Source organism: Athene cunicularia (genome assembly GCF_003259725.1).
Source record: "Athene cunicularia isolate RWA chromosome 7 unlocalized genomic scaffold, athCun1 chr7_part1, whole genome shotgun sequence".
NCBI classification, from domain to species: Eukaryota; Metazoa; Chordata; class Aves; order Strigiformes; family Strigidae; genus Athene; species Athene cunicularia.
The window spans coordinates 35,706,062-35,733,719 of record NW_020799107.1 but is presented as its reverse complement, the minus strand read 5'-3'; the positions used below and the strand labels follow the sequence as shown (position 1 = coordinate 35,733,719).

The window sequence follows — 27,658 nt, the reverse complement described above, 5'->3', positions numbered from 1 at the left end:
CGGCTCCCTCACTGAGAGCGGGCTGGGAAAAATGCCTCTCCAATGTGCAATATTATCACCCACGCTACCCCCGGGCTCCAGCCTTGGCTGTCCCCGAGCTCGGCTCCTGCCCCTTTGTTCCCCGTGTGCAGGCCCACCTTAGGTCCCAGGTATAATTAAAGCAGACTCAAAGATGATCCCTGCTCTACCTGGAGAAAGTCCTTCCTAAGTCGTGAGATGCAGGCATGCAGCACCACCGAGGCTCACCGCTCCACCGGCACCCCAAGAAACGGGACGGCAGCCCCTGCCATGGGGTGCAGGGAGGGCTCTCAGCAGGGCCACCTCAGGAACTGAAAGGCAGACCTTCAAAATGAGCTCATTTGTGCTGATGTTGACCTGGCTGTGTATTTTAAGCATAAAATACAGTTCAACATAGATTTCTACCACTTAATGCATTTTTCCCGTTATTCACCTCCACCCAGCAGTTACTAACTAGCACCCTGCAAGGGACATTCAAGTTTGCTCAGACAACCACCCTTATGCTTATTTCCATTTCCAAAACGTATTATAAGTTTTCATGATGTAGAAAAAAACCACATGAAATCAGATTGTATCATGAATTTGAGAATTTTGTGCAGATTTTGGCCGAAACTTTGCAGGGCAGCATGAGAAAGAGTCAAAACAATTTGAGCTTTGGTTTGGGTTTTTTTGTACCTATCTGTAGCAAAATACCTACCATAGTTTTTGGTTTTTTAATTCTAGACATTATTTAAAAAACTTTAATATTAAAGTTTTTTTGAAACCTTCATTGTGTTTAGCTGCATTTAGAAACTATACCCATAGAGAGTTTTAGATACACAGTACACAGCTAGGCTCTGTAGTTGGCCAGCAGAAAAATTAATATACACAACTATCCCCACGCCCTGATGTGCAGCTGTTCACACACGGGGAGCATTGTTCTTTAAAGGTTTGTCGAAACACCTCTCTCCACAAAATTCAAAAATTTTGTACGATTTACACCAAAGGACACATTTCAACCTTTTTTATTAGACCAGAAAAGATTAAAGTGTAAGAACTGACTCAGAACCGTGCTATAGAAATAAACATTTCAAAATCCCCAAGGCTGTCTCCATGAAACTCTGGCATAAATTTAGCCACACGGTTGTAGCAATTCCAGCGCCACCTTCTTACAGCAACGCACCACAAGCCAAACAGGACTCCTACTGCCAGCTACTGGCAATTTGCAATTTCAGGACCACGTTTCATTAACACCCACATTTCCTTCTCTCCCATCTGCTACTGTTATTCATCAAACACTACGCTGTCTGCAGTAGAAATCATCCCCTCATGCACGCTGCACCCAGGCAACGTGGCCCAAACTGGGCCAAGTCTGACCTTTGTCCTGATTAGCCTCACAGCCTTGCCCAGCTCTGCAGAAAAAATTTTACCAATTAACTTCCTAAACCCAGCAAAAGCAGTGCTGGCTCTTACTGAGGGGTAGGCTGCTGGGTTAATAAATCATCATCACTGACCAGTCTAACAGCAATAAGTGTCTATTATCTTTACTGCGAATGATGAATGAACATAAGATAAATGGCCCTTCATCCTGCTATAAAATTTTAATTCCAGAGAGAGGGTATGTTACTTGACAGCAAACATTTATATAGAAACCTCACCTTTATTGCACTGCTGTTAAATGAATATGACAAAAAGTTCTGTTCTAATTCTAGGTGTGTAGAGTTGTGCCAGCGAAAAGCACGGTGTAGTTCTATAGTGCTTAGAAATGTCTCAACAATATTATGGAAATAACCTGTATAAAATGTTCCCTGCACAAGCAGCACCTTTACTACCACTCTTACTCAAGCCCTGGGCTTCCATCTAACAAGCTCAGAATTCAGATTACTCTGATACTCATTCGGCAGCCAAATAGTTGCAATTTGCCAATAATCTTCTTAACCGAAGGACCAAAAATGATGAGAACTGACCTTCAATCACTGCCTGGCCTTAGTTTACTACATTTTCAAGACATCTTTCTAGATGTGTGTAAAAAAAATCTAGAACTTGACTGCGCTTAGAAACCAATTAGCCTAAAATATGCTTCTCTGAAGTAGTAATCATAAAATATCTTGAGTTGGAAGGGACCCATAAGGATCATTGAGTCCAACTCCCACAACATTTCAAATTGTTGCCTTACATATGATACGTAACACACACACAGCCAGGCCTTAGATTCAATCTCAAGTGATAAGGAAACTAAACTGAAAAAAGCCATTAAAGGAGCGCTACTGCCAATTAAGAAAAACCCACACTTTTTAAAATGGCTTCATTCCAACCCGGAGAGCTTCCATTTGTCTTTCAGAAATTTGTTTTCTAATTTTTTTCAGAAACCATAAATCTGTAAGTTTACCCAGTTTCTTCTAAGATGTTCCATCTCTTTTTTCTTCACCCCCATCGTCCATGAGCTTCCTCTGCAACGCATTCCAAGCGTGGCCTGAATCTGCTCATCTTCCACCGCCCTCAAATCTAAAACTCAGCTTCTAAAACATCCGAGAGGCATTCTATGCCTTCTTATTGCTTTTTAGTGACCTCCAAAGTCCTATCTTGTTATACACCCATCCAGTTTTAAGTGTATTTATTTTGTTAGTAACTTTATTTATCTATAGTCGTTCACTTGATATGTGCCTATACCTAATGTGTGGCCTGTTGGAGTCTGACTATTTCAGAGCAGATGGTATATTAAAGGCCCACCCAATTTAGGCAGGTAGCAGGTTTTTTTTTCCCCACAGAGCAGCTGTTACATGTTTAGAAATATTTTTACATGCCTCTATCACGCTCTTTTCCCTTTGCTCTTTCACAGAGGTGGGAATGCAATGAAGGAGATGGACAGAGGCTATCTCACTTGTGAGCTGGAAAAGCCAATTTCAGTTCAGAACGAACTACCACACACAAACACTCAGCAAAGACTTGCCCTGATTCATCCACAGCGAAAATATGTTGCTTGCAGCTACGGGACTCAGGGAAAACACAATGAACAGAAACAATCCACACAACACAATAACAGCTTGAGTGCGATGTGATGGATAGTTTGCCTGCATGCATGACATGAAACATTCTCCAGAAAAAAAAAAAATAATAAAAGGAAGAAAAACACACCCAGGAATGCCGAGTGCCTAAAGGAAACCACATACAATCAGAAGAGGGTCGTAAAAGAGAATTAATCTTCAAGGAGGGGAAAAAAGCCAGTTTGGAGGGACAATTTAGCAGTCCAGTGGTTGGTTTTCACAGCCACTCACTACCATTGAACTCTTAGTATGCCTATAACATAAAGTTATCATCTAAAATAATACTGGACATGAAATACCTCAGAAATAACAAGTGGAAGGGTAGGGTAGGGTACATGAAGCAGTCTCATAGGAATATGCTGCTCATCTTTCCAGATTTCTGCTTAGGAGAAACCCTCAAGCCAATTAAAGTAAATTTAAAATTGCAATTAAATACAAAATTTACAAATGTTTTTTTTTTTTTTGTTTGTTTTCCTAAAGAGAAGTGAATAAGAGTGCAAAGCAAAAGAGACAAAAGTAAAGGTGGCCAAATTGTGACACTTGAATTTGGAAAGCTCTGTGCTGCTGCCACTTATGGCTGCTCTACCCCTGTCCCAGGCTGGAATATCACAACATGGCAGCATTCACATGTTACAGAAAGCTGAAAATTATCCTGGCAGAAGGAACCTCTGGGACTCTATTTTTACTACATGACTTTCACACCTCTATGTGTGAATTTCAGTACAGATTTTCCAGAGCATTTTAGTTTATTAAAGAAGTTTTAAGTGGTAAGTCTTTAAGAGAAACTCTCATCAGCAGCTTGCAAAGCATTCTAACAAGGCACTCCTTGCTTAAATTATTAATTTTCACAGTTATCAGCAAACAACTCCTACTAAAATCAGAAAGAAAGTACTGGGGGTCTTCTAAAAGCAAGACAGAAATGTAAGAAAACTGGGTGATCAGTGAAAGAAGAGATGGGTAAGTTACTTTGGTCTTACTTCTCGTCTATTTGGTGTTGTGATAGTAGCTGGAGTTCGACATCCCTCCCCCTCGGATGGCATGGACAGCCGTTGGAGAAGACGCTGGGTAATGACCAGGGCGGATGGGCTTGGCTGCAGAGTAAGAGTAGGAAACCAGACAAGAAATTTAGCTTCCACACAAGGTTTTCTACCTCACCTTCTCCTCCAGACCAAACCCTGCTGTTTCCAAACAAGGAGCCGCGCTTGGCAGAGTCGTCTGTCACCCAGCTCTGCGGAACACAGCATGGCCCTGCCTTGGCCAACACCAAATACACCCATTTCCCACTCAGGACAGAGCTGCTTAACTGTTCTGTGCACCCCCACATCTCTGCAAAGATTATGGATTGTCTGTAGAACAGAGGGAAGTCGAGACCCACTTGGTGGTCAGTGATGTACATTCTATGTCTCATATCGCTAATTACATCACAGAATCATCTCAGTTGGAAAAGCCCCTGCAGCTCCTCCAGCCCAACCATGACCCTCCCCCTGACCGTTCCCAACTCCCCCAGATCCCTCAGCGCTGGCTCAGCCCGACTCTTCAACCCCTCCAGGGATCCCGGGGACTCCCCCCTGCCCTGGGCAGCCCATTCCAACGCCCAACAGCCCCTTCTGCACAGAAATCCTTCCTCAGAGCCAGCCTGACCCTGCCCTGGGCAGCTTGAGGCCATTCCCTCGGGGCCTGGCGCTGGGGCCTTGGCTCCAGAGACTCATCCCCCCTCTCTGCCCCCTCCTGGCAGGGAGTTGCCGAGGGCCAGGAGGTCTCCCCTCAGCCTCCTCTTCTCCAGACTGAACCCCCCCAGTTCCCCCAGCCGCTCCCCAGCAGACCTGTGCTCCAGACCCTGCCCCAGCTCCGCTGCCCTTCTCTGGCCACGCTCGAGTCATTCAATGGCCTTTTTTTAGTGACCAGAAGATGCTGAGACAAAGCTGTCAATGGCTTTCTCCAAGAGGTAGCATACAGTGGGAAATACTGTGTGCTGCCTAATTCTCTCATTTAAGACACCAGTATTAGCATCACCACGCAAAAAATTATCCTTCTACTTCAGCAATTCCAACAAATCATTTCAAAAATTGCCCTATCTTAAGCACCATTTGATTGTATGCACACATTCAGATTGCACCACAGATATATCAACCGTTTGAATTGTATAGGAAGATTTTTGACTCTACATAGTCCAAATGAAATCACAAGGAGGAGTAACCAGGAAAAAGGGGCAAGTGACAAGGTCCAGAAAGGCAAGGAAATAATGAAAGCAGAAGGAGAGTATGTGGGGGAGGAGGAAGAATGGGAGAGACTGATTTAAAGAGACAAGTTTTCAGGTCACTAGAAGGGCACACAAGACCCATTATGCCATTTATTTACCGAGTTAAATAGCAGAGGCACTTTAAACTTTAGGTGGGGCAGATTCTATTAAAAAGTGAAGTCTTTGAAGATTCCTGCGCAGCAGAGGAGAAGCAGACCCTGTGGTTTGCCCTGGCCTGCTGCTTTCAAAGCTCACTCTATTTACACACGAACAAACAGACCAACCATGAAGTATGTGAGCACCCACTAACCCTTTAGCTCCATGTCCTTACCAATTTGAGCAGAGTGTGCTCTCCGTGCCATGTTTTTGGCTCTCACGGCCTCCTTAATGCGATCTACCTCCTGCTGGTACCGTTTGCGGTCTCGCATGGCGTTCTCCTTGGCCTCCTTCAGTGCGCTCTCCAGGGCCTTAACTCTCTCTGCCGTAGCTCTAAGTCGTTTTTCCAGCTTAGGAAGCTCACAACGAAGATCTGCATTATCACGTACCAACTGCAAGAAAAGAAATTTCCAAAAATAACTTACTTCCATTCAACCAAATTTCATAGATCTGATACTGAAGGGTGAGGGCTCCGGGACAAAGCCTGCTGCTGCAGGGTGCTCTATGACCATATCTGCTTTGCTAGACATCAGGAGTGACCACGACAGAAACTCTGCCGTCCGTCAGAGCGCAGAAACATCCAGCATTTTGCAAATACTTGATCACCTCGTTATTTCAAAACTACTACGGCTTATGGACAACACTGGGTATCGTCAAAAACTCGTCATTCCCCGTGGTTATGGCACACTTACTTACTTGTTCCCTACTCAAGCATATGGGAAAGTTGAGAATTTCAATGCTTCAAACATCGTTAAGAAATCACTTTAAGGCCTGGAGCTATAAATGTGATGATTATATGGAACTTTAAATTCATGCGCTTCCTCAATTAAATACAAACCTGAGCAAGGTCTAATCAATTCTCAGAATAACATCTAACTTTACATGCAACAACAGGCAAGAGAGAGGACTGATTTTTTGATAAATAAAAAACTGATGCAAACAGTTGGAAAAATCCAGTACTATTTCTACTGAAGAGATCATACCACCACTAGAAGTCAACAGAAAACTGTTCCAAACGAGTGATTTTCCCTTTTCTGGAGAGAAGGGAAGAAAGTGGTTTAGCTATCACATTAATAATACAGTAAAGCAACAGCACGTACTAACATTCACACATTGTTTGACAATCAAAATGGTTTACACCTGCTAGTCCAGGCTTAGTGCCAGAAGAAAAACACAAACAAAGCTAAAAAAAATTGTCACAATGTGCTTTTTCTGCAAGTGTTGAACCCTTGTTCTACAAAATAGTTAATGATATGAAATAAGACCAGGATGGTATCACATTCAGGTCAAGTCCAATGTCATTTTTCCCTGAGTTTCTTATGAGACATGAACTCCTCGTTGGTTTTGAGTAAATATACGCTAATGAGAGCTATAAAAATCTGTATCTGAAAACCCAGCAGATGCATGAACTGAGTGCAAAAGAGGCAAAGCAGTAAAAGGAAAAACACTCCTAACATGTCCCGATTTCCACATTTAGAAACTAGGTCTTTAAACCATCTGTTCCCTGGGAATCTCAAAATACTGAACCTTAGCAGACACTTGTCACAGTCCAGCTTTTTTGGCACATCCACAGGAATAAATAAAGCAAATCTCAGTGAGTGCTGTGTCTCACTAATGCACAGGAGAATGTTGTATCACTATTCAAAAATGAAATCAAAAGCATCTTTACTATTTTGTTCTCCACACTTGAACAGTGTGACACAGTTCAAAAATACTGACATCTGACAAGAGGGTGGAAGCATACTTATTGGTGGAAAGAATCCAGTTTTATCCAACGAGGTGCTTCCTAGATATATACACACACCATTGATATGTAAACACTTCCAGTAAAGCAGAGGATAAGGCTTCTTCCTTGACATACACCCTAAACACTTGCCTACTACACATCCCCTCCACCCCTACTTGCACTGTGGGTACAGAGGGTGAAGGTCTCTCTGTAGCCCTTGTCTCTCCAAACAGCAGAATTCCAAAGGCAATGGGAACTCCATGAAAGAGGAAGGAGACAGAGATGGACATGCCCAGGAATGGCCAACCTCAGCATCCCAGCGAGGTACCAGCCCTTAAGCTGCACAGAAAACCTCTTATTTCTTTGCTTTCCTACTCTGCTGGTTGACTCTGCTCAAGTCACCTCCAAGGGTGTCACTCAGGAGCTTTAGGCCAGGAGTCAAAACTGGGGATACACAATCCACCTAGCAACCAGCTATCAGCACACAAGGGTAATAACAAACACTTTATTCTGGGTTTTATGCATTACACCAATACAGTGACAATTAGTCTTGCCAAAACTGCTAAAATCTGTCTTCACAGAAAAAATAATTGTTTATTTAACACATTCATAAGAAGTTAGGTGTAGGAGGAAGAACAACTCTAACACCAACTCCTACTTTTAGGAGAATTTTAGTTGAGAACTATAGGCACCACTTTCTCAGACAGTACGTTACCTTCAAAAATTATTCTTTTAAACATAAAAAAGTGTAATTCTTTTGGAAGGATGGCAGGATGGGGAGAAGGATGCACGGAGAGGACAGAAGCAGAGGCCCTACCTGTTTGTGAACCTTTGTAAGCTGTTCCAGGTTGTTCTCAAGAAAGGAAATTTTCTGCTTCTGCGCAGCACTTCCACCTCCATCGTCGCTGTCAAGTTCAACGCTCTGCACAGAGAGATGCAGCATTCAGCAAAGCCAGGCAGAAACTCAAGAGGAAGCTCAGGTCTTTTGTGAATTTAAGCTTCCCAAAGGCAGAAGAGTCTTCAAGAGCCCCAAATTCAAGAGAATTTATTTCACCTGTTCATTTGATAGTTAAGAGCCACATTCCCTGCTACAAAAAAAAATAAACTGCTCTTACTGAACAATTATGGGGGGTCCTGAATAGGAAAATCATATCGATTTTAGTGGGGAAAACCCCTTTTCCTTCTTTTTCCATTCCTTGGAGACATTTTTATATAATACAGGTTTTCAACCTTAAAAAAAAAGTATAAAAATTCTTCCCCCAAACTACTCTAAAGGACTGAAAAGTATGGCAGCTTCTGCCTCTTCCTCAAGTTACAAATACATTAATTTCTGCCAGATAATAATTTTGCCAGGGAAGGGCTGACTAGTCACAAGCCCATAGAAAGAAAGGGCCAAAGCATTCAGTGTAGCGTAAGTTACAGCAAGTTTTACTGAATAATTTCTAGTACCTATTAATACCATCTTTGAGATTTTTGTAACTGAACTGAATTGGATTGGTACATTGTACTTAACCACCGAGACTTGTCCTTAGCAAATTAGGACCAAATAAAAGCTAATAAAGATCAGAACAGTTTTAATCTTATTACTCACTGTTAATGAAAAAGACAATATTTTGTAACAACATGCACTAAAGGCTTCCAGCAAATCACATATATTGCATATACATACACATAACAGATACATGTTACATGTACATACATGTACATATACAAAACAAATACTGCAGGAAAGACAGGGCTTTGGTTTAAGAGTACAGTCTTACTTTTTTAACACGGGTGGTAAGATCTTGGACAAACAGCTTGCGCAGGTTGTGAAGAGTCTGAAGTTCTCTTGCCTGGGATCAAAATAAAAATAAAAAAAGAACAAACCAGTAAGACATAGTAGATACTCTCCTCGGTAATACTCCTCAAACTGGAGTCAGTAATACGACTGTATTGTGCTGTAGTTCTAGAGATGGACCTGCCCGCAGGTATATGCAGCTCTCAGAACAGCAATGCCCACGCTGTTCCCCACTGAAGAGCTCCTGCACCTCCCAAGGTGTTCACCACACCAAAGCTGCTTCTGAAAATATGGTGCCTCTGTCTTGGGGTGTGGGGACACACCAGCAGAAAGCTGAAGCCTCACCCATTAGCCAGGGTTACACACATCTAGGGATGCGAAAGAGCTCTGGATTCACTCCCTAGCAAACGCAGCGGCCCACTCTGAATGCTTACTCACAGGCACTTAAGATCTTGAAGTGCTTTTTAAGTTTTGGCAAAAAACCCCAGGTTTTTCCCAGCTTTTTATATGCATCAACTTCTCAGGCTCAGCAAAATAAACACCTTACTCCAGACTGAAGGTGTGACAACAACAAGAGGCAACCCTGCACCTACTCCCAGAAGGATGGAAGGACTAATCCATCCGTACGAAAGGCAGCTATGTGGACAGGCAGGTCACCCCAAATCTGACCAGAAACTGAGAGGGAGAAGCTTCCTTCATGGACTACAAGCAGCCACTCATTGTACAAACACAGCTTATTTATGTGAGTGATGCAGTACCCAGGAGAGGCACCGCCCCGAGAGCCCCCACTCAGGGTGCTGCCCCAGCAGATCACCACCCCAGAACTCCCTCCTATGAGCCCCCCTTCTTTTGTTTCCTCACCAGCCCAGCACTGGGAAGGAGAATGAGTCCAAGAAAAGCAGCAGCTGTGGTCCTACCAAAGCTCTTCTTCCTCCCTTCCTTCTCAAAGCGATCACCCAAATGACACGGGATGCCTCCCCACACCAGCGGGCAGGGCTGAGCCACCATCTGGCCTTTGATGGCTCATGTTCTCCTGAACTTCCCTATGCTTGATTCTTAATTCCTGCTGCAGTAATTATTACAACTCTAGCAAAGTGAATAAAATGTTAATGTAAGATAGCTTAAAGATGTTTATTCAATAATTTAGAAAAAGCCACCTGCATGCTGATGGTATGGCAGTGCCTAACTGATTTCCAGCTGCCTTACTCATTTGGGTACAGGGCAAGCCAAGCCTACATGCAAGCTCTGTAAGTATCTGACAAGTACAGTTTGTACCAGAAAGGCTGGTTAAATCTGTCCCTCTCATGAGTTTATTTTAACAAGGCTTATGTTTTGGGGAGCCATCAGGAGCCAAAGCTGAAAAGATCCAAATTCTTCAGCTTCAGTAATGAACTCCAATGGATCCTGAGGCTGCTATAAGCTTAATTTTTAAAGCATCAGACAAAGGAGAAAATGCGGGGTTTGAGTTAATAACCATGTCAACGCCAGCAAAGAACCACTCTGTGATCTCCTAAACCACCTATGGTTTTGACCAGCTTCTGAGATCTTTGAGAAAGCTTGAGTATTTTACAGACAGATAAAAACGCAGCTTCCAACAGAACTGTGCAGCAACAGCTTCATGACTGGAGCCACCCATCACAGATTGCATTTTTAACATCGCACGCGCAACAGCACCTTTCTCTGGTCAAGTCAGAGGCAGGCAGGTATCACCCACCTGTAGCTACACTACTCAGTAGGCTGGTTATTTCAGGTGATTTGAGGGAACTGGGACAATGAGTACCGGTACACAACACCCGTAAGTGACAATAACAGAATTTAATCTTAAATTTTAAAATTCTGTTTCACAATTTGGCAAAATACACAAGTTTAGTCTCTTGTGATATAAATTGCTCATTCCCCTGGGCACAGATGCAAGTGTTTGGTAATATATCATTGAAGATGACCTAGGGGGAAAAAAGCTCAATAAATTGTAATGAAGACATACCACTGTTTCCTCCAGCCCCTTAAGATCCTCTCTTGCTTGTTCCCTTTTATCATTAAGCAGTCTAGAAAGATCACAACATTAAACACAAATCAAAAATGTTGAAGTCATATAAACCAGAAAAAGAATCAATCAACATTCAGTTTGAGTAGAACATCTGCAGATGGGAGCAAATCTCTTTGCATCTCTAAGTATGCTTTCAACTGTCCCAAATATGCAGTTTTCTCACATGGAATGGCTGAGCCACCATCTCCACTTTTTTTGTCATTTCCAGGAAAGGCTTTTACTTAGACATCAGATTTATTACTTAAAGAACAAACAAACACAAACCCCCTCAAAACCCACCCCAAACCCCCAATTTCTTTCTTATTTGTTTTTGCTGTGTGTTAAGGATTTAACACTTGCTGTGATATTTCATAAAATCAGACCTTTAAAAAAATATTTTTTGACAAGTATCAAACCCACTACTGAAAAGTCTAAGATACAAAAATATGGAGTAATTGGTAATTATATATTTGTACTGCATGTTGGCTTTGTTACTGAGATGATATGTTCAGTGTGAATATTTCAACAGAAATGCCTCCCACTAGCACGTTGCCTGTGGACACGTTAAGGGACACTATATTCAAGGACAGCAGGTGTGAAAAGGAGTGACTTACATGAGCTTTTCCAGTTTCATTTCTTTCTCCTGGTCCTCAATTTTTAATTTATCATAATCAGCACTCAGTTTCTCTTGTTCCAGTTGCAGCTTCTGATTCATACTAGAATGGGAAAGAAAAATGCAGCTCAGCCCTGAACTCCATAAACAAGGATGGGTAAATCTCCATAAACAAAATGGGGTTAGACAGAGGAAGTAAAGCTGTAACAGTACTGAAAAATTCCAGAAGGAATTAAGCATAAGGAATCTGAAGAACAATTTTTAGAAATATTATAGAATTAAATTCAGTGGCTTGCTTCCTTTAACTTAAAGGACACAGCCTGCTCTTGCAATCTTTCTCTCCCATTTCCTCATGTTTCTCGTCTCCCTCTTGTTAGTCTTTTGGCCACAAAATAAACATGATGAAAGAATGAACACTACATCAGGATTGCCCAGACTATATGAACACTGACAAAAAGAAGAGCACAGGAGTGAAGACCTCTGTTTTTCAAGTGCTGGAGTATCTGACTAACAGAATTACACTGCTGTGTCAGGAAGAAATACAAAGGGTGTGAAAATGGGACACGTTTGAGTCACACAGACTCTCTGTGGCAGGACTAGTTGCTGTAAGAGGCCCTCAAAACCTGTTATCTTTTAAAATTTGCTCTTCTCCAAACTTCTTCTACCTACTGACCTGAAGGTGTAACATTATTTCTTTTTCCTCTGTGTAGTTTTATGGACTTGTTAAAGCTCCACAATAAAAAACTAGGCATTATAATCCACCGTGCAAAATAATTAGAGGGTTGGCTGTTGCATGTAAAGACACTACTTTCTGTAAGACACTGAAATATAGAGACATCAATTAAAACTAACAAAACCAACCCTAAAACATCCCTACAGTGTCACAGGACAGGACAGGAACAGAGAAAGTGATGGAGGGAGTGAACATACTCTCTGATTTCATCAATTATTTTCTGCTTCTCTTCAATTTCATCCCTCAGCCTGGACAGCTGCTTCTGGTGGGCTTCCCTGTGACTCTCCATCTGCTGCTCCAGTGCCTTCTGCAGAGTGCAAAAACCAGAGCCATGCATGAAACAGAAACCAAGTAACACCCAGCTAAGCTTCCTTCTGACGCGTCGGCTAAAGCAACCTATCCTTCTGGATTTGAGGGCTTATCAAATCGGGTTAATTCAGGAATCTGCATGGTGTATCTTTCTGTGATTACAAAACTGCGCATCTACTCATCCAAGCATTTAATTCAGACCGGTTTTAGTAGCAGATGTACACCGATTTCTACTCATTTTCTTGCAAAAACTACCGCATGTGAAAGCCAGGGTCTTAGCATATCAAGAGCCAACAAGGACACTGTTTTGTTTTGTTTTTTTTTTTACCAGTCCTCTATTATTTCACCCGCTTATTCACCAAGAAATTATCTGTACAGCTATACCCGTGACTGAAGTAAAACCCAAAATACCCTCCCTCTCTCTGGGAATTATCCACAGCCCTGTTATTTAAATTCTAGGATTAGACAGATCTCAAGTACTAAGAAAAACTCAATTAATCTCTTTAGATTACTAATAAAAGATTTGCTGCTTTTCTTCCAAGAAGTAACTGTGCAACTGTTACTAACTTTGACTTTTTTTAACGGAGATAAAAGTTCTGAAGCTGACAAACCTCTATCACTATCCTTCTAAAACTGGATTCTTCCTTTTCTGTAATTTTCAACCCTGTCAGAAATACAACCGAGGCATTACTAACGTTTCTTTGCATTCCAAAGGAAGAAGAAAATACCAGAAAACACGTTTATATTTAATTATTATTTCTAGGGTGTAAGTCAGAATTCTTGCCAAATTATTTGGGAAAGTGGCGTCCTTTTTTTATAAATTTTTTTATACCCTAATTATATTAATCCCAGTAGCCTGATTTACTACTTAGCAAATTGACTCTCAGCAGAGTTCCACTGGCAAAAATTCAGAGTAACATAGAAGTGAATCAGTATCATTTTTCAAGCACAATAACTGTTCTCAGCTATGGATGCAATATACTGGGTCATATTTTGGTTCTCCATCTGTGCGATTTCAGGAACTCGGGCATCTCCAATTCAGCAAACACAGTGCACTGAACCTTCTCCACTCTTTGAAGTTGGCTCAGCTTACAAGCTGGTCTCAGAAGACACGCTCACCTCAGATGTTCAGACTATAACTAACTTTATTCCATCACCTGGTCAACAACCTCAATACGAGCAAGTTCTCCAATTTCACATTGTGAAGGTCACTCAATTACACGAAGGCAGATTTTCTAACAGAGGCTGGCAATTCTGACAGAGGCTGCAAGTGTTTTCTAAAAGCACACAACGTGTACAGGAAGACAAAATTACACCCTAATTACCAGTTTAATGAACGATCTCACTGAGAAACGCCCTCTAAAATTGCAGCATGCCATACTACCTTCATCTCCTCTGCGTCCTGAAGCCGGGTCAGATGCTCCTTCTCCTTATCCTTGAAGCTGACTTCATGCATTTTTTCTGTTGAAAGTTGGAGACAGTCAAGAATTAACCACACAATTCCAGAACATGCTGTGTCCAGTCATTAAAAAAGCCAAAACAATTGGATCCAGTAGGATCAGCGGAGACAGCTCTGGAGGGGCAGAAACAGCCATGGTTTGCAGTACCCAAGCTGTGACCAGCCTTCCCAAACTCCCTTTTTCCATTTACTAACAGGCCACATGGTTTTCAGCCCATCCAGCACCTTTCCAACCCTACTCTGTCTCCTTATAACCCTAATTCTCACAATCCTCCTTGTCCCCTTCCACTTTCTGCTGAGAAATGGTGCCTCCAGAACTAGGTATTTCTTATGAGTGGAGAAGGAAGATCAGGAGATAGAATAAAAATTCCATTCTAAAAATGTAGATGTTAAAATAAATGTCTTGTCACCACCTGCTTCTCCTAGAGTCAAAGAAGATCCCTGTGCAGAAATCCAGAATAATGTCAAGGCTACTAGGCCACACTGTAATTTTACATAAACCAGGAGCTTAGCTACAAGAACTGCTTTTGATACACATTTTCCACATTGAATCAGAAGGGGGGGGGGAAAGTAATTCATAAAATGAAGCCAGCTGGATGGTGTATAGGAGCTAGGAAGGACACACCTTTTACTTGAAATTAGGTGGACAGCCAAGAACGATACAGAATGGAGATTCAGCAAGATTGGAGCTGCTTGGCTAAAGTGTTTGGGTTTATTATTTCTCACACCATTAAAGCACGAGGTGAAGCTTGTAAAGTTTTAGACTCTTCTGAAAAATTGTTTCTCTGTGTTTTGTGAATGACTGGGCTGAAAGAGATAATTCTGTTTTTATCTGGTGCAATGTACTGAATCACAGTTTTATGTCTTCACCACAAAATACTAAGTGGACAATAAAATGTGGTGGGACTGTAGATACAATACTTCAGCCAATACTGAATTTTCTAAGATATAGTTAGAAAAAGAAATGATGACCACAAGACCCAACGTTGTACCTTGAGCACGTAACTTGGCAAGTTCTTCATTGAGAGAGTCCTGTGACTCTTCCAGCTGCCTTCTCTTCTGCTCCATGTTTTGCATGTAGTCTGTAAGGGACTTGATCTTTGCTTCATGCTTTAAAGACAAGGGAAACAGCAATGAGATGTGAGTACCACAGCTTGTTACCTAGGAATTCAGGTACTGTCCTACATAAAGAGGAAAAAACAGAAAATTCTCCACATCCAGAGCTGATGACCAGGAGAAAATACAGCAAAGCACCTGAGAAGCAGCTAACAGATCAAACCAGACTGCGTTATTAAAGGTCACGCTTAGTAGCCCAAGACAACAGGGCAGTAATTCCAAAACATCCCTGGAAGCTCATGACTTGTTCAGCAAACAGCAGCAGCTTTCTAAAACCAGCTAACACCGGGGTTCCGAAGTGGCTTCCTGCATGCTTCAACCTGCAGAAGCTCAGGTCAACTTTCTCCAGCCATCCTGATGATTTGCTTCTTGCTAACATCCTTCTGAACTAGAAGGGCTTATGTTTAAATAGAAAATACTGAATAACGTAGTGAAAACATCCAAAATTGAATTAGAATTTTCTAATTTGGGGATAAAAGATACTGTCTGGGCATTATTACATGCTATTAATAAAGCCACTGAAGCACTTGTGGTTCACTGTTCTTGAAGTTCACCTTGGCTGAGAGGGGTTGAGACCTCTGGGTTGGTGCTCCTGTAAAGATCAGACTTAGGGAGGAGTAATCCTTAGCAGGAACTAAAATAGTTCAGACCCTCCTGGCACCGAGGTCCCCAGGAAGGGACGAGTGCACACCCAAGTTGCACGTTTTGGGGAGTAAGTCCTCCAAACAAACCTGACAAAAACCTGGCCAACTCCCAGCTTGGCTCCAAATGTTCTGGCCCCAAAATGGAGACTCTTGGTACGGCATGCAGCGGTGAGGCACCATTTTATGGACCAGCTTAACACCGTAACCCTGTAGCCCTGTGATGGGGCACTGCCGTTGGCAGTAACAGGCCAGCAGCTTTGGACTGAGTTTGCAAGGCCTCAGAACTGAGGCTTGCCAGGCTTGACCTCTCCGAGCTCTTCCTGACCTGTCCTTGCAGCTTTTCTTTTCTTTCACTTGGTGGCCAAAGTGCCAAGGCAAGGTGATCACCTGCTTAAGAGTATTTCTACTTGGTTTCTTCACCACGTGAACACACAGTACATGGATAAATCTCTCAAATCCTAAGCCTCCAGTCTCCTGTCTGTAAATAGGTGCTGAGGACAAACACCAAGCCCACAGCAGCAGCTGGGCTGCCTTCTGCTCACACCTTCACCGGGTCAGCGTAAGCCAACACCACAGCTGAAGGAGGCTGCCCCACCACCCACTGCTGGGACCTTTATTCCCAGCTCTGGTTGCTGCTGCTCTCTCCTGCCAGGAGAAGCATGGACACAGCTGCTTTGTCAGTCAAGCTTTAATCTGCTTTATTAATGCAAGCTCCCAAGGAAAGGGAGCAGGAGAAGCACAGGCTGGCAGGATGACTTCCTTCAGTGGCCATGCCAGCCCAGGGCCTGCTTGAAGACAGGATGAAAAGTAGAGTTTTTATTTAACATTTTTGGATAGCTGACACCCTCAGGACTCCAGCCTCCCTGTAAGACTAAGCAGCATGCTTTGAGCTACAGCTTTATTAAGTGGAACTTAATAAAATTCTGCTGCAGGACAAGAGGTTATCCTTGCTCCAGTTTTTCTTAAACTGGTAGCAAATGAAATACCATAAACTATACGGTCCCTCCCCTCCCCACATCCACTTCAAAGCAGTTGAGCACGTCAAAGCATTCAGCCCCAATCCTGCAGCAGGCTGCAACAAGCATCACTGCTTGTAACTGCCACCCACTCTGAAGCCCTCCTACCATCTGGATTTCTATCTGATATCATAATGTTTTCCATGTTTCAATTTTATGCATTGCTGCCTAGTTATCTTGGTGGCATACTAACAGACCAGATACTGGGGGCACTCTCCAAATGTTTTGCTAGTGAACCATACAATCACTGCTTCCTTTCTTGGGCTGCTTTTAAAGTGAAGGTACAAGATACAAATTCATGCTGAGGAAATCACTCGGAGGAGGATTTTCAGTTTATGCCATAGAACACATTTTGAGTTCTACAGCAGGACACCATCTTGCCACAGAATATGCTGAAAAACACTGAGGGGGAGGAATGGGAAAAGAGAGAAAAAAAACCCAACAAAACAGACAAGAGAAAGCACCACTCTGCTCCCTTAAGTTTCATTTCTCGCTCCTACCATACACATTTCATGAGGAAGGAGGCCGAGAAATCGTCAAACCTTGCTGCGAAGGGACAAGGAAGGAGCAAACATACTTGTGAAATGAGGAGTTGGCAAGCTGCAAGCTCCCTCTCGCTGGCGTTCATCTTCCTGTTGGAGTCTATCTGGGCGCTCTCCAACTGCTTGCTGCGGTTCACCAGAGACTTCACCTCAGACTTCATCTTGCTGATGTAAAGCCGTGCCATGGTGAACTCCTCCTCAATCACCCCGTTCACATCTGCTAACTAAACACACAGAAGATTGCAATCTGGAAGGTGTGGTTCTTACAGGTAAATCAACACAAAGAAGTCTTCCAGCTGGGAAACTCTTGTCTAGAGCGAGGAAGCCCCCATGACAGCCCTCAACAAGTACCCACAGACCTTCAGGTCACCTTTAAACACATTATACCACTCCAGTTCTTACAATCTTCACTGATGAGCCTCAAAAGTGAGAAATCAAAGCTTGTGCTCACAGTGTGCTTCAACATCTAAAATAATCATCTCACCATCATGGCAAGAGCATATCTTGGAGAAACCTTCTCATGTCGGCAGCACGGGAAATTTTCCTGCTTTTCAAACAGCTCAAAGCTGAAAAGCATTTTCAAAGCACTCCTTAAAGAAGTCTCCTCTTGGAGGGTTGTGCTTCTTCGATGAGGAGGCATAAGACAGACACAGGTCTGGAAATGTCACTTGGCAGGAGAAAAGCAATTGCTCTCACCTCTAAATATTAGCATTGTTCTATTTATACATCATTTCCTTCCCTGGTTTAACATGGTGCCTTTTAATTGTATGTCTTTTTCTTCAACCACTTAATTCATGTAGCCCACTGATGAGCTGTGAAGGTTCTCCTTGCCCAAGCATATGGCCAGCAACTTCATCTGCTTTTCACCTTTTTTCCCAGCCACCGCCAAGGGGAAGGTAACATGCTGTATCTTCTCCCAAAAAGCCTAAAAAATGTGACTGCTTCCAAAACTCTCAGTCTGGTCTGAAATTAGACACACTTTGAGAAGATACTAATTGCCAACAAATTTGAAATTATTCTTCTAAAAGCTTCTCAATCTGGCCTTATTTGCACTGACAGCTGTCCTGTAAAATGCTGACATCTTAGTTACTATAAAAAATTTGTATCACACAGGCTCTGCCTCCATTTTCAAAGATTTCCTCTTATAGTTCCTATTGCAACGGCCACCAGAGGTTGCTCTAAGATTTAGCAAAGTCTGGTCTTGTGGTTCTGGCATCTGCATAACCACATCAGGTGACAGGGATCGTGTCCTCTGCAGTAAATCGGGCTGGAGCATCTGCTGGTCTAAGGGGGGTTTAGCAGGATATCAACAACTCTCAGAGTCAACGCTCAGTCACACGTGCTTGCTTTTGGCTTTGAATGTGCAGGAAAGTTCATTGGTCAAAACCTGAGAAGTGAACTAAAAGCAAGAAAATGGAGTGCACTGTAAGGGATTTACATCTTGAAAATTTGTTTCTTATTCAGTTCTAGAAATTGCTCTTTTCCATGTGGTTTTAAATGGACAGGTAAGATGGCGTGAACATCACCAGGACAATTTCCTGGGTCATGAGAAGTTTCCATCAGAGATGTGCCACTTAGCAATGACCATACAAATACCTTCTCTGAGACTCTCAGCATTTTGCTCATCCACAACAGGAGAAGTGTGACCGAGTGAGTAGCTACCTCCTCTGCTGCATCTGTAAACCCAAGAGCCAGACAGAAGGCAAACTCCAAAGCAAAGTTGGTCATAATCTGCACCATTTCCAGGCAGGTTCAGATATCAAGGTTTCTGCTGCTTCAACCACTTTTGCTCCCATTCTTACTTTCTTACTTCAGAGGAAAATGATGCCCTGCAATTTTTTCTTCTATAAAGGTCAATACACAAAAGTTAAGCTGGTCTTACTCTCATGTAATTATTTATGTGGTATCAAGCACAAATTTACCAGTGCTGGAAATTGGTAGTTCTAGAGCATCTTCTGTTCAGAAACACAAGTATCTGGCTTTGAGAACTGTTCACCTTCAGCTACACAAGTTTTGGGACGACCTTCCAACAAAAAGGTAGCCAACCAGAAGCCAAATCTCACCAATAAAGATTCTCCAGATTCTGGGAATACAGGGTGATGCCAGCTAACGAAGGAGCAGGGGTACGTGTGTGTTGTTTTGGGGGGAACTCAGCCCCCCCGTTAATAAACACCTCAACACACAGATGGGCTGCAGTAGTTTGGCCCCAAACGCTGAGCTGGGAATAAAAGTGGTAATTGTGTGCACAGACACTGACCATCTCTGACCCAGACAAAGACCTCTTCAGGATTTCACTCTCTGCTCTAGCCAGGATTTAAACAGCAGCGTCCTGGGAGGACTGCTGTGTCACGCATATTCCACATCAAGTATTTTTATACTGCAGGAGGTGTGGAGAGCAAGCAATAAAGACAGCCAACTTACTGTTTTAACATCGTTAGTACCAATGATTCCTCCAATCTCTCCCAGGTCCTTAAGCAGCAGGTTCAAGATTTCCGTAGCTCTCTTCTTCTGATGGTTACTGAGCTCCTGCAGCTGGCCCAGCTCCCTCTGGGTCACCGTCAGGGCACTCTGAAAAGGTTTAAAAGCAAAAGTTACCCTCCTCTCCACAGGCCATCAGTTCTTCTGTGGTATGTAGGTTACACGGTATTGTCTTGTATTTTCCTGAACATGCCTACTGGCTCAACGCACTGACGCATACAATTCCACCTTGCCATAATCCACTTTCACAACTCACTGCCTAACAAGGCTACTTTAGATCTATTAAATGTAGTAAATCCGGTAAGAATCTGATTTGCATAATACATGTCGAAGAAGGTTAATCACAGAACAACAGGTATAGAAGGATATAAAATTCAATTTTTTGTTTTTTTCAAATGGGTCTCATCGTAATCTGTTTTACTGAAGTGGATAAAGAAGTCTTCCATGAAGACCTGTTACAACAGCTTCTTCAGTTTGTGTAATGAATTAAGGAGTAAGGACATATTAAGCTAATGAGCTAATCTTAATTTTTTCTCCGATCAGGTTTTTTCCTTAAGACCAGGACACACCAGCTGAAAAAGCTGACTTTTGTTCTGATTCCCTCCTTGAGTCCTCCCGACTCTATGTAAAATCTCTGCTCCACAGCACAGAGTCCAGTAAAACACAAAATGCTGCAATTTGCATTAAGCAGATTTTCACATCTCTCTTGGCATAATACAGTTCTTAAATAACCAAAACACAGAATGGCCAGTTCTCACATTCAGTTCAGTTGCTGCTATGGTGTGCAAACACGGAGGTTGGAAGAGCCACAATCTGCCATCAGCTTCCACAGAGCACGTTCTGAATTACCTTAATTTTATCATTTAATTAAGACAGAAGAGAAGGCAGCGTCGACAAATATGGATCTTTTAACAGCTTCCCTTCTACTCCAATTTTTAACCTACATAATAACATACTTGGCAGCAATACCTGAAAGATTACTGAAATGGCAGAGGCTGGCAGTTATCTGGGAACCCCTACAGAAATCTTTAAGGGAGGTGCAGAGTTTAGGGGGCAAAGGAGGGACCCAGCACTATAAACCACTTGCTCTTACACTCTTCTGTGCCAGCTCGTCAGCCAGCTGCTCGTTGGCCCTTGTTTTGTCCTCCACTTCTTGGGATTTCTGGTCATAATTGACAGCTAATTCTTCCAGGGCTTGAAGGACTTCTTTCACTTCATCTTTCGCTGCTTCATTCTCAATCTGAAGACGGGTCAGCTCCTCCTGAATCTTCTCATAATCTCTCCTAGTGGAGGCCAAAAGCTGGAAAGCAGGTATCACAGAAACATTAAGTCACCCAAGAGCTCATTCAAAAGACAACATTGAAAAAGGCAAAAACAGACAAAGGGAGAAAGAAAGAGTGAGCACACAAGCGTGTGCAAGAGAGAGAAAGCAGGAGAGAAGAAATCCTGCTGCTCTACCAGAAAGAGCATCATTTTTCAGCATAAATGTATTTGAAGGAAGCAAAAAAGGCTCCGAACTTCAATGCAAAGAAAAATCTTAATCACATCCTATTATGGCACAAGACCGAGGCAGAGAAACTTAATTTAAAACCGTATCATACTTCCAAATAAATTTCCTGCCCTCAATCCAATGCTGCAGCTAGGACCAAAACATACCACAAAGTACAATGTTTAAACACAGTCCCGCAGCTTTGAAATGACCCAAGTAAAAGAGCTCTCTGAGGCAGTTTCAAAGATCTTGTGGCATTAGAGCAACATTTTGATAAGCAAATCTATGATGATTATTCTTAGTTATCATCTGAAGCGCAACGCTGAAGACAGATTAGCCGAGGCAAAAATTATCTTAAGAAGAAAATACAGACTTCACACATACTAGTGAGTATTTTCAATTTTTAAAACTTATTAAATTTACTCTTTGCATGCTACTAAGAGAGATGCTGAAGTTTCAGTGATAGTGCTGATTGTAAGAGGTCAGTGGCACGGTCCTCTCTCCCTTGCACCACTCCATCCTCACTCAGATGTTAAAGTCCTGAAAATTCAGCTATTGGGTCCTTAGCACAAAACCAGACTCAACAGCAGTCATACACTGCAGAAGGATGGGGATATAAATTAAAGGTGCCACCTAACATTTATTGCTAATATTGTTCTTTTCAGAATAACAAGAAATATCAGGGCTTAACACTGCATAAAAACATTAAATATAGTACTATAACTAATAAAACTAGTGCACTGAGATATAGGAAGGCATTCATGCTCATCCTAACAGCAAAGTTTGGACAATTCATTTGCAGAATTCACTTATTTCTGAGCCCTCCTATGTATGGATTAGTATAATATTATCGTACTGCAGCTTTCTTAGACAGCAGAACACAATCTGCACTACTAAAGCGTGCAGGGTGAGCTTCTCCTGACCTGTCCCACCACTGCCCACTGGCTCCCAGGCCATGAAGAAGTTGAGTGTGAGACCCCAAGCAAAACAGAAATGTATTTCTCTCTAAAACAGACCACCTAAAAGGAGAATGTCAGAGAAGACATTGCTTTTTTTGGCTCAGAGTACTAATGGAAAACAGGAAACCAACCAGGCAGCTTCAGACACTGGCACGTGCCCAAAGTGGCGACGAGAGGATTCAGATGTAAGAGAAATTTATCTCACTGGTAATGCTGCAGCCTCAGAAGTGCACTCACGTTACGGAAAAACCCACTGAATTGCCAAAGCCAGATGGCATGTAAATATTTAAACAACAAAATAGCTTAAAATAATCTTTCTACTAAACACAGATGGAACTATTATTTACATTTACTTAAGAAATTTTCTGTGTGAATATTAGTGTGACTTCAAGTAAAGGGAAGCGTTATGTATCACCTAGAGCATAAACACAGCTCCTCAGAAGAGTCTTGCTGATATAATGTGGAAAAATATACCACGATTTTAAAAGGCGATTAATAACCCATTATACCAATCAGTTGTAAACAAAAGGAAGGAGACGATGGCTGAAGCACGTCACGGATCTGTTCCCAGCACGTGAAAGATTCAGAATCCCCCCCCAAAACACACACCCTAAGAAACAGCCAGTGGTGAAAAGGTACCAAAAGATACCAGTATCAGCACAATGCCATCTGTGGCAGGCCTTAGATTTATAATTAACCTGCTAGCTTCATCAAGCAGAAAAAAGTACTCTGGTTAATTAGGGGGAAGCAGAGCAAGGCAGCTGCTCTGCAGCTAGTATATCACACAGCTAATCACAGCTTTAAGAGAAAACAGGTACATCGCTCCCACCGCGCAGGTGAGGCTAACGTGTGGAAGACAAAACCTTAGAAAAATTAATTCAATTCCCTTAAAGAAGAAAACAAAAATAGTGCATTAGCTTTCAAAGGGAAGAGATGGACAGATGAAGCAGCTAAACCTTCTGAACAAGCTGTGCGACACCAGCTGCAGAGATTTCAGTAAGTCAGCAAAGCTAGACTAGATCATGTGGAAAAAGGCGAAAAAGTGGTCCGTAAGGCAAGGCTTAGAGGCCACTGAAAACTTGATTCATCTTCCAGATGTAATACTGATTATGCAAAACAAAGAGGGTGGGGAATAAGCCTGCATACAGCATGCTCCCAAATATCTAACAGAAAGAAAGGAATGCACATCACTCAAAAAAATAAGATGAAAGAGAAACCGCGAGGGGAAAAATAAGCTTTAGATCAGAACAGTGATGTAAAAAAGATGGGAGAAGTGAGATGGCGTAAGTAACACACATCAGAAAATAACATTGCTGAGAATGCATAAAATTCTGTTACATTTGTATAGGCACAGATAGCACACAATACAGAGTAATCAAAAGAAAGTTGTGGCAAGTGAACGAAGAGCTTCATCGTGGAGTAAAATAAAGTTGGTAATTCCTGCAGTGAGGGTAAGTCCCCAAAGACAGCAGGTAAGTCATGAGTGACAAATAACAGACATTTTCATATGTTGTTCTCTCCCCGTCAAGGAGCTAAACCTTGGAAACCCTTCCTGAGGGCTTGGATAAGGATTGAAACGTGGACAGAGTCATTTTTTAATTGCTCGAGAGGTTTCACACCCAAGAAAAGCAGCCAGCAGAATGCTGTACTCCAGCCAAAGTGGCTTGGGCAGCTGGGAGAGGCACGCTCCTCGAGAACCACGGCACTTTCATGCTGAGAGACACCAACAATTCAGAACACTAATGATGGGTGAACTCCCACACCAGGATTATCTCCTTAGTCTGAACAGCCCTTTGCTTGTTTTCTCACACTTTTGCAAATCAGCATAAAACCACCTTCTAAGAAAGATCACACAGCAACATTTGGGGAATTTGGTGTTATTGCCACAATTTGCACTAAAACTTCTCATAAACTAATGACAGATAAGGGGATGACTTGACTGTAAGTTTCATGATCATATTCCTCATCTTAAAAACAATCCCGACTCATTTTACAGACAATGAAACAAAACGTTTGAAGTGAGCAATCCAAGATTTTAAAGCAGATCAGCACCACTGATCAGTTTTGCGGTCTCACCGATGTCTCTCAGTACTGCCTCCAATTCCCAAAATAATGAACATCATTAATTGATTGCCAGAAGTAATTTTTATACTGTTAAACTAGGAAATCTGTAAGTACCTGCACTCTGCAGGGTCTGAATACCTGAAAGGATACAGACAAACTGAAAACCATGACTGAAGTGAAAACTGAAGTGAAAAATACTGGAGATGCTCCTACCTTGGTGTCTCCAGCATCACTTCCCAGCAGGACGTTAGGCTGTTACAAGGAGTTACCAAGGCTTAATGCTCTTCTGAGAATATTATGAAATTTGAAGTTTAAACCTATCTGCCACACAGGTTTCTCTTACCTACTGAATTTTAGCCAATTAATATGAACAACAACAACTGTGACAGGATCACCAAACAAGGGGCTCATAAGCAAAATGTAAGGGGGTTTTATAGTTTCTTTTTTTTTTTTTAAGTTTTTTACCTCCTCTTGATCCAGCATTTGTTGCTTTAGTTTTTCAGCCAACTGGCTCTGCTGGTTGATTTCATCATCCTGCAATGAAAAGGGTTAAAGATTTTTAGTTTCTTTTCAGAGTTCTTTGGTCACTTTTCCCCTTTCTGGAAAAGAAGGAGGGATAATACCCCAGAAAACCTGGCACACATTTCAGTGGTATGAGAGGAGAGAAAAATAAACATACAGAGAGCTACATAGTAAAAGCAATGCACAGATGCAGTTGTCTCTCGTTTATACCTAAGCAGAGGTGTCCTTGATGGTAAAGAAGACACTGATGTGGTCAGAGTTGCACCTTATAACTTGCAGGAGACTTTGTCAACATATGTGATGTTTTATAGATGTGCAAATACAAACACACCCCTTTCCTCCCTCCCTCTCTCTTACTGTCCCCAAATTTTGGCTGAAGAGAGATCACTAGAGACAGATTTATTAATCAATTACAATTTACAGCTAGCTCTGAACTGCATTAATGAAAGAGGAAGCTCAAAACACAACACAGAACTTGACCCCCTCAACTGCAGAATTTGTATTTTCCTACTCCAACCCAGCTCTTGAAGCAAATCCTGCCAGGTAGTGCGCAGCCAGGCATCCAACTGGCACGTCAGCTTCCTTGGTAAGGCAGCATCCTCATGGCTGGGAACTGATCTTAAATACAGAAGAGAAACGATGGACGCCACTGCAGGAGTCCTTCCTCCAGAACGCCACAGCCAGCAGAGCCCCTGAGCAAGCCCCCCTCTGCTCTCATCACAGGTACCCTTCCCTAAAGGAATTCACCAAAGATAAACAGTTGCTTTTTACCCTATCAGAGTCAACTGATATTTTGTGTTTCACTGACAAGCACACTTATAGATTGATTCCTGATAGTAATACAGCGATCGACTAGAATATATCAAACCATTTTCTAATATTAAAATAGTCTCAGATGTAACACAAGAATGATCTACACGGTAACAAGCTATAAATGGTGGTATTTTGGTTTGGTTTGGGGGATCAAGTACCTTCTCATTTCCTACAGTACTGCAGTAATGAACCAAAATTATGCTTCCCATGTTTTCTGGGATAAAACTCAAACCTGCTGCCAGTTCCCTCAAGAATAATTCAATGGGCTTTGCTACTTTTGATGAAGGGAAGTGAAATAATGACAGTCTTTTTTTTTCTATTTCTAATCAATATGTAAAAGCTAGAGACTGCTACTGGGCACGTACTCTCCATCACAGAAAAACTGTAATTTCTTACAGACCTTAACTGTTCTTTTGTATGCCAGCAACATACTGCTGTGTGCAACCAGGCTGTGCAGAGACACCTCACGCACGTCAGAGTTAAGGCTTAAACACAACCCTCCACTCCTTCCCTTGGTATTCAGGAACAGCCAGACTTTAATATTAACACACAAGGGAACAGTGGGCTTTTTTCTGATATTTTCTTGCTAATTACAATTGAAAGTTAAAATCGAGTTTTCACTAATGATTAAAGCTACCCTGAAAACTTTTGCTAGATAGCCTTTTAAGCTGTTCTCATCCATAAGGGTCAATGGTTTTAGTATGCCTTTTTTTCCCCCCACTTCTTATCTTCACACAAGCCAAAGCTATTAATGGCAAGTGCTCAGTAAATGTATTGCTGATAGTGTTAAGTACCAATGATGTATTTCAAGCTGTGCAAATAAATAAATAAAAAAAGCCACCTGCACTCCAGGCGGTGTTCACAGCTGGAACAACATGAACAAAAGAGCCCCAAGGGATGGTTATATATATTTTTCTTAAAATTCTCATACACAATAAATATATTAAAAAATATTGAGATACAGCCTCCCTTTTTTTCTTTCTCCTGTGACTCCAAGATGACATTACAGTTTGCTGAGGGATTTTACAAATATCACTGAAGAAAAGGAGGGCTGAAAAGCCTGTACCGAGCCCTTGAAATTAAAGGCAAACTCTAGGTCTGATTTCATGGTGAATGCCCCCAAACACTATCTGCAGAGAGAACACAGAGCGGACATGATAGGACAAGGGCTGGTTTTAAGCAGCGATAGTGTTCTGAACTTCGGGACATTTTCCAGTTCATGGTACTCAGGAAACGAAGGGAGACACACACCCATTCTGTTTTAGTTTTCCATTTACACCCAGTGAATGGAGTCAAACCAAATGTTCACACCTTATCATCCAGCTGTCTGTAGAGACTGGCAATCTCCTCATCATATTTCTGCTTCTCCTCTGTCGAGATACTGGCAACAACCGGAGTGATGTTGTCAATAATGGGGGTGTTATCGCAAGGCTCCAGGTTCTTCTGGTCCTTGGCGCTGATCTGTTCATCTTCAGGGACAGCTTCTCCTGCAGACACACAACACACGGTCACCACAACCCAAGAGAGAGGGTTGCCCAAACCCACAGACATCCTGGGATGGTCCTTCACAGTTTCTGAGAGGGACTCAGCAAAGCAAAGGAGGGCTGTATCCAGCTGTGCAAGGCAGGCAGCTGCCACGCGTACAAGTGACAGGCAAAAAAAAAAAGAGACGGGCATCCTCGTTAGAAGGATGACCTCCGTGGTTAGAAACATGAACACACGAAATGTGGCAATGGTTTGAATGGCTGTCATTAGAAGCACTAAAATCCTGGCTCCCCTTTCACTCAGGCCCTCTGTACATGGGATTAGCTCCATGGATTACGAGAAGTGTAAATACGGAGGAAAAAAATCCAACTTTCAGCCTAAAGTCTGCTGGCAATTAAATGTCTCTTCCCCTCTAGATTTCCAACTGCCTTATCAACTCTCCTTCCCC

The 27,658-nt window shown here is 42.3% G+C and overlaps 1 protein-coding gene across 1 annotated transcript in view; it reads right to left on the bottom strand.

Moving 5' to 3' along the window:
* Positions 1 to 27,658, bottom strand: part of KIF5C (kinesin family member 5C) — a 71,556-nt gene that overhangs the window by 5,378 nt on the left and 38,520 nt on the right. Inside the window, exons 13-26 of the mRNA XM_026852532.1 lie at positions 27,037 to 27,212; positions 24,856 to 24,924; positions 20,972 to 21,178; positions 19,822 to 19,968; positions 17,436 to 17,624; positions 15,075 to 15,192; positions 14,008 to 14,084; positions 12,512 to 12,621; positions 11,583 to 11,684; positions 10,927 to 10,987; positions 8,926 to 8,997; positions 7,980 to 8,084; positions 5,612 to 5,828; positions 4,019 to 4,132 (exon numbers count right to left, since the gene is read on the bottom strand). Coding sequence (XP_026708333.1) covers positions 4,026 to 4,132; positions 5,612 to 5,828; positions 7,980 to 8,084; positions 8,926 to 8,997; positions 10,927 to 10,987; positions 11,583 to 11,684; positions 12,512 to 12,621; positions 14,008 to 14,084; positions 15,075 to 15,192; positions 17,436 to 17,624; positions 19,822 to 19,968; positions 20,972 to 21,178; positions 24,856 to 24,924; positions 27,037 to 27,212 — 1,757 coding nt within the window. The 3' untranslated portion in view covers positions 4,019 to 4,025. The remainder of the gene's footprint in view (positions 1 to 4,018; positions 4,133 to 5,611; positions 5,829 to 7,979; positions 8,085 to 8,925; positions 8,998 to 10,926; positions 10,988 to 11,582; positions 11,685 to 12,511; positions 12,622 to 14,007; positions 14,085 to 15,074; positions 15,193 to 17,435; positions 17,625 to 19,821; positions 19,969 to 20,971; positions 21,179 to 24,855; positions 24,925 to 27,036; positions 27,213 to 27,658) is intronic.